This window comes from Lithobates pipiens, unplaced genomic scaffold (genome assembly GCF_037356315.1).
Source record: "Lithobates pipiens isolate NorthernLeopardFrog02 unplaced genomic scaffold, aLitPip1_a1.2 Scaffold_30, whole genome shotgun sequence".
Lineage (NCBI taxonomy): Eukaryota > Metazoa > Chordata > Amphibia > Anura > Ranidae > Lithobates > Lithobates pipiens.
The window spans coordinates 178351553-178371155 of NW_027507791.1; the positions used below are offsets into that span (position 1 = coordinate 178351553).

The 19603-nt window shown below is 46.5% G+C and overlaps 1 protein-coding gene across 1 annotated transcript in view; it reads right to left on the reverse strand.

Annotated features, from left to right (window-relative positions):
* Positions 1 to 820: 820 nt before the first annotated feature.
* The window catches only part of LOC143943359 (olfactory receptor 10A2-like), a 34718-nt gene continuing 15935 nt past the window's right edge, over positions 821 to 19603 (reverse strand). The window contains exon 2 of the mRNA XM_077465086.1: positions 821 to 6263. Within this exon, the coding sequence (XP_077321212.1) occupies positions 5274 to 6263 (990 nt within the window). The 3' untranslated portion in view covers positions 821 to 5273. The remainder of the gene's footprint in view (positions 6264 to 19603) is intronic.

Sequence of the window (19603 nt, forward strand, 5' to 3'; positions counted from 1 at the left end):
AACTGCCTGGCGACTGTCGTCGCAGGGGCGTTTCCTCAGCTCCCCCCCACCTCACGCCACCGGCTTTATCTACGCCTCCTGAAGGGGGGGGCTGGACTCCCATGCGGCCGCCAGGCCCGGCCCACGGGTTCGGGTTCTGGTGGCCCCCTGGGAATCCGATCAGACCTGAGCGATCTGCCTGTTCATGGTCTCCTATGGTTCAATTTTGTAATGTACAATGGTTGTTTATTTGCTGTGTACACCTTTGTTTGCGATACTAACCTCTTCTTTCTCTCTCCTTCTCTGCTTTTTCCTCTCCCTCTCCCCTCCCTGTTCTCTCACTGTGTCGTGGTCGGTGGGCAGCGTGGAACTCCCTCTAGAGCCCCTTCTCCGGAACAAGCAACCTCCTGGCCCCTGGCGGTCGTCTTGCATGGTGGATTATGGGTAAGACTCCGCTTACATTATCACCCCCCTGACACGACTGATGGCTAAGATTTTATCCCTAAATGTCCATGGACTGAATTCTAACGGGAAACGGCATCTGGCACTTAGGGAATTCAGGCAGTCAGGAGCGAATATAGTCCTTGTCCAGGAGACACACTTTGATAAGGGGGGGTCCTTCGCTTTCGCCTCTAGATATTTTCCTTTAGCTTACCTATCCTCGGGTCCTCACAGGAAGGCCGGCGTGGCCATCCTGATACGTCGTGGAGCCCCTTTTACCTACCTCGATCACTATGGTGATCCCGGGGGAGGCTTCTTGATACTTAAGGGCAAGTGGGGATCCCAGCCGATCACCCTATGCACCCTGTACGCCCCCAACGTCCGCCAACATAGCTTTCTCTCCAAACTCCTGTCCCGCTTGTTCAAGACGGACCATGGTTACTTAGTGGTGGGGGGTGATTTTAACCTGGCTCACTCCGCTATTGCGGACCGCTTGGCAACGTCGACCCGGCCTCCCTTCGCTAAAGCACTTAGGGATTCTAAACTATTTCGCCAGCTGACCCGCAGACACGCTCTCTTTGACGTCTGGCGGGCCCTTCACCCGGCGGACCGGCAGTACACGTTCTACTCGGCCCCGCACCAGCTGCACTCCCGCATAGACTACTTCTTTACTAACAATTCCACACTGAGAGTGGCCCGCCGGGCCCATATCCTACCAATTTCATGGTCGGACCACGCGCCGATCCTATTAACACTGGATCTAGCGGCCCCTGTAATTAGACCCTGCAATTGGAAACTCAACACCTTTCTCCTGCAACATTCCCCATCACAGGCGGAACTGGCCTCAACCTTGAAACTCTACTTCGCTGAAAACGCAACCCCGGACGTTGCTCTCCCCACTTTGTGGGAGGCCCACAAGGCGGTCATCCGTGGAAAGTGCATGGCTCTTTCTTCTGCTTTTAAAGAAGGATGCAGAGGCCGCTAAATTGCAAACGGAAAGGGAGCTGGGGCAGTTAGAAAGGGATATGCAGGCCTCTCCGTCACTGCGACTCCTCCGGAAGATCACTAGGCTTCGCATGGTGCTTAAGGACCTGGCGCTTCGCCAGGGTAGAAAAGACCATTCTGCGGGTTAGGCAGACGTATTACGACAGGGGCAACAAGGCGCACTCTCTCTTAGCGAGGAAACTTAACGATAAAACCCTCCTGTCCACCCCACATCAGATTAAAACTAAAAACAACACCGTCGTTTCTCACCCTAAGGAGATAGCAGACACATTTGCGAAATTTTATGAGGAGCTGTACAACAGCGACGACATACCCAGTGCTCCCCTGTTGGCGGAGCTCTCCCAACGCATGCACCAATACTTGACAGACAGTGGGATCCCCCGCATCCGAGACCTGGATCTGGCCTCCCTAAATATGCCCATCACGGAGGAGGAAATAGAACTGACCGTCAAGTCGCTACCGGCTCATAAATCCCCGGGTCCGGACGGTTTACCCTACGAATACTATAAAACGTTTCTGCCTCTTCTGCTCCCTTACTTGGGCAGATTGTTCAATGCATTTCTGTTAAATACCCCGGTCCCTCCCGATATGCAACGCTCCTTCCTCACCCTGATTTCCAAGCCCGATAAGGATCCCATTCTCTGTGCCAATTATAGGCCCATTGCACTCCTGAATGCAGATCTGAAGATCTTTACGAAACTCCTTTCCCTCCGGCTCAATAGGGTCCTCCCCTCCCTCATCCATAAAGATCAGGTGGGATTTGTCCCTCTTCGCCAAGCCGGCGACAACACCAGGAAGGTCATAGATTTAGTCGACGTGGCGAATAGGGGGGGCACCCCGTCTTTGCTTCTGAGTTTGGATGCGGAAAAGGCATTTGATAGACTGGGGTGGCCCTTCATGTTCGCCACGTTGCAGCACATGAGGATGAGGGGACCGTTCCTGCGGGCCATACGCCACCTTTATTCCAACCCATCCTCCCAGGTTAAGACCCCCTTCGCTACCTCCTCTGCATTTTCGGTCTCCAATGGCACGCGCCAGGGCTGTCCCCTATCGCCTTTACTATTTGCTATCTGTGTGGAACCCCTGGCGGCGTCCATCCGGCGGAATCCGGATATCAGGGGCGTCCCGGTTCGGAACAGGGAATTTAAGGTGTCGTTGTTCGCGGAAGATGTCATCCTCACCCTGACCCAGCCCAGGATATACCTGCCTAACTTACATAGGGAGTTGGACCGCTACAGCGCCCTATCGGGCTATAAAATTAATGCATCCAAATCGGAAGCCCTCCCGGTAAATATGCCGTCCCTGGAGGTCGAACATCTCCGAGCCACTTTTCCGTACCACTGGAAAACCGATTACCTGAAAAATACTTGGGGATTCATATCACCCCGACCTTTGACTCTCTGTATCAGGCAAACTTCCCGCCCCTGTATGGCGTTATTAGGCAATTACTTTCCCAATGGCGGAAGCACCAGATCTCCCTCTTTGGTAGGATAGCTTCGGTGAAAATGACGATTCTCCCGAAACTCCTCTACCTTTTCCAGACCCTTCCTATCCCAGTACCATATCACCACCTGAGAAAATTACAGGCGGACCTGCTTGATTTTACATGGAACTACAAACGTCATAGAATCCCCCGCTCGGTAATGACAGCCTCTCACTCAGCCGGGGGACTGGCGTTTCCGGATCTTGTAAAGTATCTCCAAGCGGCTCAGCTCCGGGCAGTGACCTCCTGGTTCACCCAGAGGTCGTACAACAGATGGACGGAAATCGAGAAGCTCTGGATGGCTCCAGTGCACCCTAATAGTATGCTATGGAGCGCCCCAGCACTGACTCCCCGGACCCAACTGCTAGGATCTATGTCCCATCTACAGAGCCTATGGCGCAAGCTTTCTAAGATATATGTTCTGTCTTCGGACAAATCGCTCCTGACGTCCTTCCTGTACCATCCTAAGATGCCAGATAGCCTGACGTATGCGATGTCCCACCCGTGGTCATCCCGGAACCTCTTTCATCTGGGGACCTTAGTGGACCCCAGATCGCGGAGAATGTTGTCTTATGCTGATCTTCAGTCCAAATTTGACCTCCCGAGACAGAGCTTCTACAGCTATCTGCAGATACGACACTTCGCCCAGACCATATCCTCTGACTTGCGCTTCTCCCCTCCCTCCGCTTTTGAGACCATAATCCTAGAGGGCACGGCCCAAAGGGGATTGATATCAGCTATATATAAAATCCTTAATGCACCCCCGCTAGCTCCGGTAGGCAAACATGCTTATATGCTCAAGTAGGAGGAACAGCTGGGGGAGGAGATAACGGATGAGCAATGGCAGACGATATGGTCCCAGGCCTCGAAAAGCTCTCTATGCACGCTCTATAGGGAGAACGCGTACAAAATTTTGTTTTTCTGGTACATGACCCCGGACGTCCTTCACGCCATTTACCCTACCACCTCTGACAGATGCTGGAGGTGCTTGACCCACAAAGGCACGCTGTTCCACATTTTCTGGCAATGTCCCCTGGTGGTTCCCTTCTGGGAGGGGGTCCGGCGCCTCTTGTCTGATCTCTTGGATCGGCGAGTGGTCCTGGATCCTAAGACCTTCTTGTTGGGCATCCCTTTCCCTAAATTGACGAAGTCCCGCAAGAAATTGTCACGACATATCCTGACAGCGGCAAGATGCCTAATAGCCCTACATTGGAAAAAGGTGCTGCCCCCCGCTCTCGGAGCACTCCATGCTAGAGTCCAGGACGTGGAGTTGATGGAGAGGATGACCGCCAGGATACGGGACAGGCTCGAGGCCCATGATGTGGTCTGGAGCCCATGGAACTCCCAGGAGAACCAGATGTGAAAAACCCGCAGGGACCACACACAGTGACTATACCCCCTGCCTTTCCTTACCCCTCCTTCCCCACATTCCCCTCCCCCCTTTTTCTTTTTTCTTTTCCTCCTTTGCTATTCTCTCTCTCTTTCTCCTTACCCCTCTTACCTCCTATCCTTCTCATCTCTGCTCTCGTTTTTCTTCTCTCTTTGCTGCTTGATATTCCTATTTCTTTCTGCCAGCCTCTCTTTCCCTTCTCATCATGGCTGGTGCTCTTACGTGCCTTGTTGCTCCTCTAGCACACTACTTCGTGGATGCTGCTTCTCATGAGAGGTTGATACTGTTAGTAGATGTTCATGACTGGGTTCGGGGCTACCCTACTGGACCCTATGGTGGGTAACGCCACTCGTTGATTAACAGGGTCGGCCCGGTTGTTCGCGGGGGGCCCCCCCGGGCTGGTAGTTGCCGGCCCTGGGGGGCCTACTGGGACGGGCCAATGGGTGGGTGGTCCCTGCAGCCTACTCTTTTCTGTCCTAGCTGTTTTACTATGATGTAGTAATGCATGACGTGTAATGCACTCTTTGAAAATAAATAAATATGTTATTTGAAATAAAAAAAAAGCAAGGCTAGGCCTAACTTTACTAAAGAGACAAACAACACAGACTGAGAATTAAGATACTGCAGAGATTCCGAAGTGCAAAATTGGCCAGTAGCAGGACCGGTTTGATTAGGGATAGTAAACAACAATGAGAATTAACATACAATTTCCTAACTGACCCTAAGCTCTCCTTATATAATTTTTCAGGTGCAGTATGCCTCTTTCTAGACATAGTTCAAAGGCAATGCGATGCACTACAGTTTAAAAAATGCTCCCAAGCAAACCTGTGTTTAGATTCGCTGAGACCACAGATCTTGAACCCATGGTAGCTGCGATCCCCATCCCTAGTGGACACCTGTCTATGACAAAGGGGCATAGCTAAACAAAACTATAGTTGAGACTTGAGAGGACTTAATGCCCAAAGTCATGTACAGTTACTTGTATATTTTCAGATTTTTTAAATCAAGATTTATGGTCACTCCTGATTTTAGAATTCTTAATAGTCTTGATTTCCTCAAAGCTGTCTTCACATCATTATTTCTTAATGTGTAGATAAATGGGTTTAGGAGCGGAGTGAAAGCAGTATACATAAGAGCAAGGAATTTGTCATACTGACTACCCTTGGGTCTGACATATACAACAATTGCAGTACAATAGAACAAGCTGGCTACAATAAGGTGGGATGAGCAGGTTGAGAAGGCTTTTTGTTTTCCTTCTAAACTCTTAATTTTCAAAACAGTTGTAATTATATGAACATAAAACCCCAAAATGAGCACAAATGGGACCACTGTTGCAAATATCGCAGCTGTACTTGTAACTATATTGCTGATAAAGGGGTTGGAACAAGCCAAATTCTGCAATGGAGCCAAGTCACAGAAGAAGTGATTAACCTCATTAGGACCACAGAATTCCAACTGAGCTGTGAATATTGTAGGTATGAAAGCTATGATAATTCCAATAATCCAAGGAGCACCTGCAAGTTTAACACATAGCGATTTATTCATAATAACTGTATAGTGCAAAGGTTTATTGATGGCTAAATCACGATCAAATGCCATGGCAGCAAGAAGATAGCATTCTGTTACTCCAAGAGCATTAAAAGCATACAACTGTGCAAAACATCCCCGAAATGATATCTTTCTGCTAGTTTCTATCAAATTAGCTAGAAGTTTTGGGATGGTGACTGATACAAATATAATTTCCAAAAAAGCAAACGTACTAATTAAAAAATACATAGGTGTATGAAGTGTACATTCATGTTGTACTAATATCAGTATGGCACAGTTCCCTAAAATGCAACCAATGTATGCCCAAAAGATAACCATGAACAGTAAAGTTTGGAACTGCTTCAAGCTGGAAAAAGCTATAAGAATGAATTCTGTCACTGCAGTCTTATTAATATTTATGTCACAGAAAAGCGGTTCCTGTGAAGAAATACATACATTTTTACAAGCATTGAACAAATATATCACTGTATATTAATATTTTTTGTAAACAAGATGAAACTCCATCATAAATTATTCTTAGTGCTTTATTCCATGAAACATTAGCTAGCTACGTGCATATGGGGGTTTACTAAAAGAAAATAGGCTGTGCATCCTGAAAAGTGAAGCTTTACCCAATTTGCTAAGCTCTGGAGCAACTGCACTTTCAAAGTACCCAATCACATGCAAATACAATGGAAAAAATACATTTTTGCTTGCACATGATTGCTTGATAGAAGTCAGCACAGCATTTGTTCATTTCTAATCCCTGGAACAACTGCTCTTGCAGAGTGCAACTGCATTCTTCAAAGTGCACAGTGTATTTGTCTTTAGTAAATAAATCCCATTGTCTGCACCCAACATACCACACTTCTTGTGCACATGTCACCCTCAATGAGCTTGTTCACAAGGATTGAGTAGGTAGCATGTCATATTCACTATAAACATTCTTTCATATTTTATTTGAGAAACATTTGTGAATCTAGGACACTTTTACTGATCTCCTGGTCTGTGTACCAGGATACTGAGCCCATACTGGAGTTGTGGCAAGTGAGTACCTCAGTGGTAACTTATTTTGTTTGCAAGATGGGTGACCTAAAAAAAAGAAAAGAAAGTATGATGACATGTCTGCATTCCACTGTGCATAATTGGTATGATCCATGAAAGCCATATTCCTAGATTGTGCCCCTTTGTATTCATTGTATACCAAGTCTTTAGTTATAAAGAAGTAATTGAAAGTTGGATGGATGGGTGGACATATAGACAGACCGAGAGAGGATTGTATGGATGGCCAGATGGGAAGGTTGAGGGATACATGTTTGAAGAATGAAAGGGTGTGGATGGATAAATGAATGGTAGGTGACAGGAAAGTATGGAGGTGAACATGCTGGAGTAATGGATGGATGAGAAGGAACGATGAATGGGTAAAAGGAATGGTAAAGTAAGAATAGTTCATGTAAAGCTAAGTTAGTAATGTTCCTTGTGTAAAAACTATATGGACCCTATTCCATCCTCCATTTACACCTCTGTTCCACATCTCCAAGAGTGACTCCACTGAAAACATTTATCATGTAACAGAAAATAAACAATATTCAGTACACATTTCAGATCAAAGTTTTAAACAAAAATATTCTGGAATTAATAAATCTCCAAGTGTATTTCCATATTTGCAGTCAAATTTGAGGAATTCCCATTATATGTTTATTATGTATTCCCATTCACAGAGCATGCCTAGAAGTTCTTTTTTTAAATGAATGTTTTGTCTTCATTAACATACCTAGCCTCTAAACCCTTTGTTAGGACAGACAGCATTCAAATCTAGTTACAATTGATCATGAAGATCTACCTGCATAATGCAGTCAAGCAGTGTCAGCCTGTCCATAGGGGCACACGGGCACCGCCCCCCGTCCATGCGTCCAGCCCCTAATCTACATGCAAGGCGCCAGACGCATGGATTCTAATGAGGGTTTTTTTTAAGTACACTATTAGAGCCAGAGGCTCTAATAGGCTTTAAATAGAGTGGACACAGCACCCGAAGCCCATCCAGTTGTGTGACACTAGCAAATAAATATTCACTAGTGTCACACTAAATCTCCTCCTGACTAATCAGGAATTTTCCCGATTAACTGAAATGAGAAGATATGCAGGCCACTGGGAGGAGGAGGGCAGAAACGCGAGGAGAGGAGACGCAGGTGAAGCCGTTCGCCCAGGGTAAGTGCTTGTAGTCGGCTTACCGACCAACTCAGGGGGGAGCTGCAGGTGACCCGACCGGGGGAGAGGCTGGCTGTGCACTGTTTTCCGCCCCCCCCCCCCAAAAAAATACCACTGGCTGCCACTCTAGTCAAGGATAATTATAGCAAACTTAGCTAACTTGCCCCCTCATAAACAGAGAGAACTACGCATGATATTTCCTTGCTGGAGGGTCCTGAATAGAGCACCCAAAAAAGGTGAGCTGCCATTTTAAATAATAATTTATGCTACGTGGAGGAGGACATGTAGAAAATCTAAAAAAAGGTGTTACCCCAATTTGGCTGAAAAAGTGGAAATACATGTTAAGTGTTACAATGTATGTAAGTACAGAGCAATCATGCAAAGAAAAAAAAAATCCTACCTTTCATGTCTGTGTTCCAATGTTCTCTGAGGACTCCTGAAATGATACCATGAATCATATAAACAAATTATCTTCATAGTGGATCTGAAGAGGTGGTGGCCTTCCTCCTGTACCTCTCTAACAATTATGCTCAATTGACATGTTTATATTTGTACTCGGAGTCAATCTGTGGATAGTAAAGGAAAGAAACAAAGAGCAACAGAGAACATAGACCTGAAGTGTGCCGGGGTCACATGGTCAGTATGCCTAAAAGGGGGCATACCCAAGTATGAAAAGAAATTAATGAAATGAAAAGAAAAACTGAATGGGTGGGTGGGACATGAGAGCCAGCTACCACGAGAAGGAGGAGGCAAAGGAGGGCAGGCTTTATGCAGCCTGACTCCTCCTACAAACACAGGCTGACCTGTGGTCAGCCTTACACTTGTACTCTGAGTCACTCTGTGGATAGTAAAGGAAAGGAAAAAAGAGCAACAGAGAACATAGACCTGAAGTGTTCCGGGGTCACGTGTTCAGTATGCCTAAAAGGGGGCAAAAATAACACAGTAGAATGAAAGCTACCAACCAGTCTTATTACCCACTGAATATACCCATGACCTGCCAAATTGGCAAATGCTTGTGGTATCTCAAAAAGTGGCACTGGGACATGCCCAGAGAAAACAAGATGACCTCCACCTACCCAGCTACCAAATAATAAGGGCTGGGGCCCCTGGCGCAAAGTCGCCGAACCTACACCTATCCTGAAAGAAATAGCCAAAATAAGCTTAAGGGTCCAGACCCTGATGACCAAACAAGGGGGCGGCAATGGAGTATGCATACGGCTGCGGAGAGGGGAAAGTCAGGAAATAACAGAGAGGACCATCCCAGGATTTGACAAATGTAGTATTGACGAGCTGGTAAAACCTACACTGAGCACCACTCCTTGCCAGGCTCCAAGAACCTGATAACAGTGCAGACCCCTGATTGCTGTGTCTTGCAAGCATGCAGATGTAACAGTAAAGGCCGGGGGGCCAAACCAGTTGATTGGCCAGAAATAAGCGAGACCCTGAGCCAGAAGCGCCATTCCCCTGCTTTGGGGACCGCAAAAAAAGGCCAGCTACAGAGCTGACTTGAGCTTCAAGCTGATAACCAATGCAAAAAAGGAGACCTGAGAGCATGTAAGATATGTCATGAAGAATATGACCCACAATGGGAAGGCTGCTGAGCACAGCAGGAAGGCTGCTCTTCTGGATCACCTGAAGATGGCTAAAAGAGTGCGCAGAAAATAAAGAAAAGCCTGTCAGAGGCCTTCAACAAACATGAAATGCTGAGTCTCAGCCAGATACGCGCCGAAAGTGCTATGGACCGATACGAGCTGGAAGAGACAAAAAACATACGCAAATAGGGACTGGATAAAACCAGTCAGGACTAGGAATCTTGCCCGGACTACCTAGAAAAACATCCCAAGCAGTATCATGAGCCTTTCTGGTATACAAAATAAAAACTAAATGATCAAGGCTGCTGCGTCAGCCAAATGGGAACCCAATGCCTCTGAACGCTGGAGACTGAAGAGAAGGCGTGACGCTGGCATCTGCATCCGAGACCTGCACCTATTGGTACTGGCCTAGGCACCGAGAGGGTTCCGGAATCCACCAAAAAAAACCTGAGCCAGTAGCAGCTGTAGGGGCTGCAATGGCTGACTTACTAATGGTACCATACTATTACGCCACTCCTGGCCTGCCGTAGCTAGGAAAAAAATGTGGATTTGGGACAGGGAAGAACCACAGTCAGCGGGGTAAACTGCTCCGCACTTGACGCGCAAGGGAACAGTAATCTAAATAACTTACCGAGCCAAAGCAAGGAAAGCAAACCCCCCACATTGAAATACTGGCAACAGAGCAAAAAGTTGAAGCTAGCTATGTGTGAACAATGAAGCCTTGGAATAGACTGGGTTCTAAGAGAGGGTGAGCTATCGAGCTTTGACCCACAGCTGGAAAAGGAGTGAAAGAAGCTAAATCCCCCAATCTGTGCTGCTTGAGACATGAGAAATGAGAGTAAAAAGGGAAAATTAGAGTAAACCTGGGAAAACGAGAGAAACCTGGGAAAATGAGAGAAACAAGAAAAGGTGAGATGGCATAGAGACAACAAAATGCATGAGACACACAAAAAGCATGACACACACAAAATGCACGAGAAACGTAAATTGCATGAGAAACGTAAGATTGGTTCAAAATATGTAAGCAGCATAAGAACAGATGAGGAGACTTGCCACAGAACAAGTCAATTAAAAACGATCACCTCAATCTGTTAAACCCATAGACGCGATGGGTAACCTGCAATGGAAGAACCTGCACAACCCAGCTGTGTGAAAATGACCAGAAAACATAGCAGACCATAAGCTCATGACCTAACAACACCCCTGGAACCTGATAAATATGAGAAAGACTAACAGCGCATGAAAATGAACCCAATGACAACACCACCCTACTAAATGCAGTAAACGAGCCAGAGCAACCTGCAACACCAAGACAGGAAATTAAAAACAAACACTCAGGGCTAAGGCACCCACAGAACGTGGTGGGTAGTAATAAAGGTGTAATGGTGAACGTGCACGTATGACGAATGGAAAACAGGCGAGAAGATTGTGGGACAACAATCAATTAAAAGAAACCTCAGCCTGTATAGATCTGTAGACGTGACAGATCTTGAATGTGAGCACAAGGAAAATGGAAATGCAGCGAAATGAAAGGAAACAACGTGAAAAAAAGGCATGTGAGATGAAAGGCAAGAAACACTGGAGACGTAAGAAACACTGGAAACATAAGAAACACTGGAAACTTAAGAAAACACGAAAGAACATGAGAAAAGTAAGGAAAACGTGAACTGGCATCAGAAGCGAGAGAAGAAAAAAAACGTGTCCGGACGCGGAGCAAGGAGGACGTGCGGTGGCTGAGCTCCGTACAGGCCGGGAGAAATCCACCGCCATCCATCCCTTAAAATCGGGGATAACAATACATCAGACCTGTGCTGAGCCCGGGGACCGCGGAGCTGTTCCCCGGAGGCCATCTGACGGGGCATATCTATCCTGAGCGGCGTACACATACCGGTCACATCGCAGAACATTTGGCGCCATATTGTGGCCTACGAGATCACCGGCCCACACCAGCCTCTGCCACAGCGCCACCGGAGTGAGGAGGCAGCACGCCCGGTGGACACACACCGCCACTCATCCGGAGACAACGCGGCCGGAACAACAGGGCACAGTGTCCAGCGGACTCCCTGAGCGACCATCCAGGCCCTGGAACCGGCCTATACCATCACCAGGCCACAGTGAGTACAAGGGGGGCGGAGCCGGCGGCCGGAGTGAATGGTGCGGTGAGAGAAGAGCTCCGTCGCATCAGGAGAATAGAAGCGACTCACAGCAGCGTGTGACAGCCTAAACCGGCTCACATCCACGGCGGAAGACGAGATCACTGTAATCCTCGTGATGGCCAAGACAAAAACCAGAGAGGGACCCAGAAAATTGACGGATTTTTACTCCGCGATCTCGGCCGGGATCATCCAAGATGGCGCCGGTGCAGAACATTCTACCTCACAGCTGCTTCCTCATCACAGTGGCGCGGCAACTCAGGGGGATGGTGAGTCCCTTGATAGCAGTTTTACCCCGCTATCTCCCCTGTCAGCCTCCAATAGTCCCCTGAAACAAAAAAGGAGACTCTGCTCTCCAGATGCAGAAGGAGGTGAGCTGGGGGATGAAGGGCAGGAGATGGACCAGTCTGATGTATATACTCAGAAATTAGACGCTCTTCCTGCCTCTGGTCAGCCCCTGACTGATACTATTATGAAAGATATGATCCTCACCCTGAGGGGGGCTATACAGCAAGACATGACAAAGGTTTCCCGCACAGCGCACAAAGAGATGAAGGCCCTGAGTGGCAGAGTCCTCCATGTGGAAACAAAAATGAGCGATTTCTCTGCGGCTCATAATGAATTAGTAGATGCGCATCTGGATTTAGAAAATGAGCTTAAGGCCCTTCGCCTAAAGGTCACCGACCTCGAGGACAGGTCACGCAGGAACAACGTAAAGTTTCGGGGGATCCCCGAATCAGTGAAGCCTGCTGAACTGCGTCCGTTCCTCCAACAACTGATGAAAACGGCATTACCATCCCTCACACCTGCGGATGTCATCATAGATAGGGCACACAGGCTACAGAAACCACCTCATCTCCCTGACACGGTGCCTAGAGACGTCATTGCCCGAATTCACTATTTCCACGTGAAAGACCAACTTATGAGAGTTTCCAGACAACATAATACCCTCCCTGATCCGTATTCAAGGATCGCCATCTACGCTGATCTCTCACAAGCCACCATGAAAGCCAGGAACAACTTGGTTCCAATCACTAAAGCATTAAGAAATAAAAAAATTTTGTACAAATGCGAAACTTTTGCTTGAACGTGGAGGAAAATGGTTTACCATTTCGTCTCTGGAGTCTGGATTGGAGCTCCTGCAAAGATGGGGACTGATCCATAAAGATGCTTGCCATACTTCCTCAAGCCCTGCCACCTCCAGGCCTAGTTCTATTGATTATCGCAATGCCAGGGAAAATGGAGCAGGCTAGTCTCCAGCTTGATCGCCTCTCCTGAAATGGAGGTGACAACATCCCTCGTCTTCACTACAGCAGTACACACCATTTCCAACTGAAACAGAATACTCTTGATGTTCGGCTGTATTGGACCGTATCAAAACTATTTCTCCCCAATTCCGTTTCTGGGATTATCCCAAATTCATTCGATTGACTTTAATTCTCTCTAATTTTCCTTTCTTAGTTTTAAACAGTTTGTGTTTGACTCATCCAGGTTCTTGGATCTTTCCTATGCCTGCATTGGCATGCCCTTTGTTCCAATCCTCTGCTTTGGAAAATGTTCTCTTTACATTGCGCTTATCCGATTTCACCACTAGATACCGACTAGGCTTCTCCGAAAACAGCTATGTCCATTAAAATGTTATCCATCAACGCTAGAGGACTCAATAGCCCATTCAAGCGACGAACACTGTGGAAGACGGCTCAGGAACAGAAATGTGATATTCTATTCGTGCAAGAGACGCATTTTTCAAGTCAGAATCCCCCCAGATGCTCTCACAATAAATATCCGCACATCTTTACGGCGAATGACTTTGGCAAACATAATGGTGTCTTGATTGCCATCAGAGACTCCGTTACATTCCATCTCATAGACAAATTGATAGACAGTAGTGGTAGGTTTATTATTATTATTGCTGAAATCAATCACAAACTCTATACCTTGGTAAATCTTTATGCACCTAATAAGAAATCGATGAGATTTATTCGTAAGACAGTACAAAAAGCTAAAGTATTACAAAAGGGTAGTTTACTGATATGTGGGGATTTTAATATGCTTATGAGTGAAGCAATGGATTCCTCCTCTGTGGGGCGGAGACACAGACCTTCTCTGGGACAGTACTGCCTATCCGAAGAGCTGTATGACCCATGGCGATGCCTCCACTCCACAGAAAGAGATTTCACATACTATTCGCCGGCCCATCGACACTATTCTAGAATTGATTTTTTTCTCACCGACAAATATCTGTTACAAAGCATACTAAAAGCTAATATACATAATATTACATGGTCTGACCATGCCCCAATTACGATCGAAATAACCGACTTACATCAATCAAAATCTGTGCCCTTATGGCAAAATAATACTTACCTTCTCTCCAAGCCTCAAATTCAGTCAGAAATAAAAATTAAACTTGAAGAATATTTTAGATTGAATGACCAACCAATAACACCCAGAAATATGATCTGGTGTGCCCACAAGGCAGTCTCCAGGGGCACATTGATTCAAATTGCTGCCAGAGAAAAGAGGAAAAAGTCGCAATGCATTACACAACTGCAGGTTCAAATCTCTGACCTAGAATCGGAACATAAACGCACAGCAGACCATTTCATACTGCAGCAATTAAACTCCTGTAGAGAGGAACTTAGACAAATATTACAACATGACTATGACATCTACTTTAAGAGACTCAAACTAACATATTATTCCCAATCCAACAGGGCTGGCAAACTGTTGGCCTCACAACTAAAGAAGCGGGGGAACCGTGCTAATATTTCGGTGCTTAAACATCATATTGACAACCAACCACATCACAATCCCAAAGACATTGCCAACACGTTTAAAGATTTTTATGAATCGTTATATAACTTGAATTTAGATAAACAAGTTCACCAACCCACATTGGCAGACATAAATACATTTCTGCATAATATTGCCCTTCCCTCTCTGGATCAGGAATCACTACAACACCTGAACACACCCTTTACAGAGGCCGAAATACAGGCGGTGATTAAAAATTTACCTAAACATAAATCCCCGGGGGCGGATGGCTTCTCGGCCGAATATTACCAGGCATTTGAGCAAATACTCACTCCCAGATTAGTAGAGATTTACAATTTAGCCGCACAAACTGGTACATTTCCCAAAGAAATGTTGCAAGCGATAATAGTGACAATACCAAAACCCGGAAAAGACCCCTCCCATCCCCAGAATTATAGACCCATTTCCTTGTTAAATACTGACCTCAAAATTTATGCCAAAGCACAGTGAGTACAAGCACGGCACCCCCCCCCCCCCACAGCAGACTTATTTCACTATATTTAGTGGGCGCATACACTCTATGCTGATCTGGGGAGCAGATACTGGGGGCATAGGACTCAAATAAAGGGGAGTACAGCTACACGGCCACCAGAGTAGGGAAAGCCTGAGGCTCTGGCCTATTCACTGGAGACGGCGGCCATCTTGCTACTCCAAGCACACCCTGCATCTCCCCAACTAGCTCCGCTTGGAGTGTAACCACCTAATCCTACCCCAGCTCAACCCCAGCACTGGTGCACACCCCACTAATAATACAGTTCTCCTACCCAAGAACTGGCAAACTCTATCACTGGGGCAGTGGCCTGGTGAGCAACACACATGACTGTAATGTAGAGAAACCCTGGTGACCAGAGGGGCCTGTGCACTGAAAACAGACCTGATAGACGAATATGTCCACGCAATCAAGGAGAAGCACACACAGATATATCCTCCGTTCTCTGGGAACACCCCAGAAGGAAAAAAAAGAACTCGCCAGCAAACCTTAGCAAATTTAAATACTGTGGAGGGAGTAAAAGCTCCAAAATGGCACTGACAGAGAAACGGTATTGTTGAGGATATGGAAGACTACGAAGTCTCCCTATCAGCATCTGAAGACTCAGCCGCAGGCAACGGTAAAACCGACCAACTTCTTACTTACGCGGCTATGACAGACATTGCCGCTGATATCAAAAGCTCTTTTGCTGCAGCAATCACAGATATTAAAACCGAGCTAATGAGACTCACTGAGCAAATGGCAATCTCAGACAGAGCTGGGAAAAGGAGGGACAGAGCACTGGTCAGACTGGACGAAATCACAAATTCGCACTCCCAACATTTGATCGATATGAACAGGCAGATTGAAGACCTGGACAACCGTGGTAGACGGAACAATATCTGAATCAGAGGAGTGCCTGAAACTGTATCCCCAGACCAAATTAGACCAGCCCTAATCGCCATCTTTAATCTCTCATTGAACGGCCGGAACAATCCCCCATTGAATTTGACAGGGCACATAGGGCTCTCAGACCCAGAGCGCAGGACAGAATCCCCCCAAGGGACATCATCTGTTGCCTATCTAACTTCAGCTTGAAGGAAGACATCCTCCAAAAAGCACGGATGAAGGAAAGGATAGTGCACGAAGAAGCCACGATTCAACTTTTTCAAGACCTTTCACCCATCACACTTAAAAATAGAAGAGCACTACGTCCACTTCTACAAGTACTGAAGCAAAAAGGAATCAACTACAGATGGAAATTCCCATTCGCGCTACAAGCAAACTTCCTGGGGAAACAACATATGCTAAAAGTCCCTGATGACCTCCAAACATTCTGTGAGGAACTACAAATTACACCGCTGGAACTCCTGGACTGGTATGCTGAATTCCTCACACCACCGGCAATTAACAACCTACAATTCTCAGCGGGACCTCCTCACGCGCAATCGCCTTATCAGCCAGGCAAGCATCGCAGAAGCACTGACAGACACAACTTCGAGTCCTCAGCATCCTCTAAAAGTGCTAGGAGCCCGAGAGGAAGGGAGCCAAGAGGCTATTGAAGTGGCCAAACCTTCTACAATACACATCTTGGCTTGAAGCAAATTACTACCCAGTTCCCTAGTATAGCACTTTGATATGGAACAACCCACCTTGTTTTGTTTTGTTTTTGAGCAACTCGCCCATTATCCCACCTGGCGGCTGTTACTATTTTGCAGCAATAGGGGAGCCCACAACCCTAAGAGCTAACATTTCACAATCCCAGGGTTGCTCTTTGAGATCCACATCAGCAACTGTAACAACCTGTCTATATGGGGCCCCCCCTTTTTTTTTTCCTTTTTTTTTTTCTTCCCCAAACATGGTTTGACTTACATATTCTGCAGAGAGACTATAATAATCTGCAGCAACACCGTTCACTTCTATTCTATTATGCTTTAACTTTTATCTTTTATTTAGGTTCTGAGAATGGCAAAAGTGTTAAGCGTCTTGAATGGTGCCACTTGCACATGTGACATTCCCCCACATCCCCCGAGATGGTGTCTCTCTTAGGACTGCAGAACCGTGAGTAACATTGCACGAGTCACCGCTTTATATCCCCCTCCCCCCAAAATAACAAGGGGGAAAGTATATCCTAGTGGCTTACGGCAGGGAGCAGCGTCAGGTTAACCCTAAGGACACTATTTAATACATCTTGACTGCACCTCTTTATGCATAGCCCAGGCAACCATCAGCGAAGATCCTCCTCTCTAATGCCGCGTACACACGACCAGACTTTTCAACATCAAAAGTCTGATGGAATGATTCCGGCAGACTATTCGATCGTGTGTGGGCTGCAGAGGACTTTTGATTTGCAAAAGTCTGACAGACTTTAGAAATGGAACATGTTTCAAATTTTTCCGAAAGAACTCCGCCGGACCCAGTTCCTACCGAGAAATCCGCTCGCGTGTGTGCTAGTCCGACGGACAAAAAACGATGCGAGGGCAGCTATTGGCTACTGGCTATGAACTTCCTTATTCTAGTCCGGTCGTACGTCATTACATTCGAATCTGTCGGACTTTGGTGTGATTGTGTGTGGCCAAGTCCGTTCATTCGGAAAGTCCGTCAGAACTCTGTCAGAACTCCGTCAGAACTCCGTCGAAAGTCTGTCGGACCTAAGTCCGGTCGTGTGAATGCGGCATTACTCGCTTTGACATATCTTGCTCTGGGACTGTAAGAGTGGACTGGGCCTATATGGGACAGAAACCAAACTGTGCCTTACTGTGGAAATAGACACACCTGTTATTGATCTTGTGGCTCCCCTGCTTGATGTGGGAAAATCACCGTCCTTGCACAGGGATTAGGATACCCCCAAAGTACACGGGGGTGTCTGGTCCTCAATATGCTAGGCGGAGATGTGAAAGTCAAATGCTCAGGATTTGAGTTAAAAGTTTAAAGTTTTTTAAGCTAGTATCTGTTATACAGCTTGGCGCCTAGGCCATAGTTTCTTTTGAACAGTTTATACAGTGTTTATAATGTTAACCTCTTCTGCAAACTGGTTAATGGCAACTCGTACACCACATTCCCCTCTCTCCCCCCATTACTCAAGTTTACTGTAGCTTATAATAGATGCTAATAGATGGTCTCAGATACCTTACCTACAGATAACCTCTTGATGGGGTTTAGAACCGTAAGCTGTGCCGAGCTCCTCCACTGGTCACCTTCATCACTGCTACAGAGCAGTCCAACGAAACAGTCGCTGTTAGACTGCTTATTGATCACCTCCCACTCTCCCCCAAAGGGAAAGTACTAACACATACGCACATTAGTTAAATCCCAAACTGACCCACCACCAACTGGTGGCTGGTGGGTACTCTTCTTCTTATACCTTAACTACTTACGTCTTTTATCCTCCTCTCCCCCCTTACCTTACCCCCCCACCTCCCTACTCCCATTCCCCCCCCTTCTTACCCACACGCACGTACGCAATTTCCTTCTCAGACCCAAAGCATCTTATTCTAACACACTCTGCGTCACCAACATCTTTTGTGAAAACCATTCACAGACGCGGCTTCTCCAGAACCCACCCATCCTAGATTTAAGGCCAAGATGGCATATGCTTTCTTAGGGAAAACACCAACTCTTATCTCGCATAATGTAAATGGTCTGATTATTCCAGAAAAATGGTCCAAATTGTTTAGAGAACATAAAAAAGTATGCCCCTTAGTGGTATTTCTACAAGAAACCCACTTCAAAGACAAGCGTATTCCTAAACTCACTGACAATGTATACACAAAAGTTTACCACTCTACCAACCCCCATGCCAAAACAAAAGGAGTGTCCATCCTTCTGAACAAAGACGCGCCCTTTGAACTGAAGCACCAACTTATTGACCCTGAGGGAAGATATTTGTTTCTGAAGGGCACCTGGGAGGGATCCCATATAACACTTGCTAATGTGTACTTCCCGAATACCTCCCATGTGCCATTCTGTAGCAAAATAATTGACGAACTTAAATGGTTTGCGGAGGGGTGTGTTCTTCTGGGCGGGGACTTTAACATCCCTCTTTCCCCCCTCAGGGATACCTCTTCTGGACACACCCATGTCAGTTACAGGCTTCCCAAGTGAATGAAATCGCTACTGCAGTCTCTAACTTTGGTTGATGCATGGAGATCCATTCATCCATCAGAGAAGGACTTTACCTTTTTTTTTTCGCACCTCACAAACGAAACTCAAGAATTGACATGATCTTTGTCTCACAAAGAGACCTGGGCAACTTACTCGCAGCTGAGATAGGCATTATTGCCCTTTCTGACCACGCACCCACAGCTATCTCAATAGAACTGGGTGCACACCACAAACCTGCATTTAATTGGAGACTCAACCCTACACTCCTTACTGACCAAATAGTGAGAGATGACATCCACAACACGATTAATGGATACTTTCACAACAACACTGACAATGATACGAACCCGCTAAACAACTGGGAAGCCCACAAGTCAGTGGTGAGGGGCGAACTAATAAAATGGGACGCCAGGAAGAAAAGGGAAAATGGGAGAT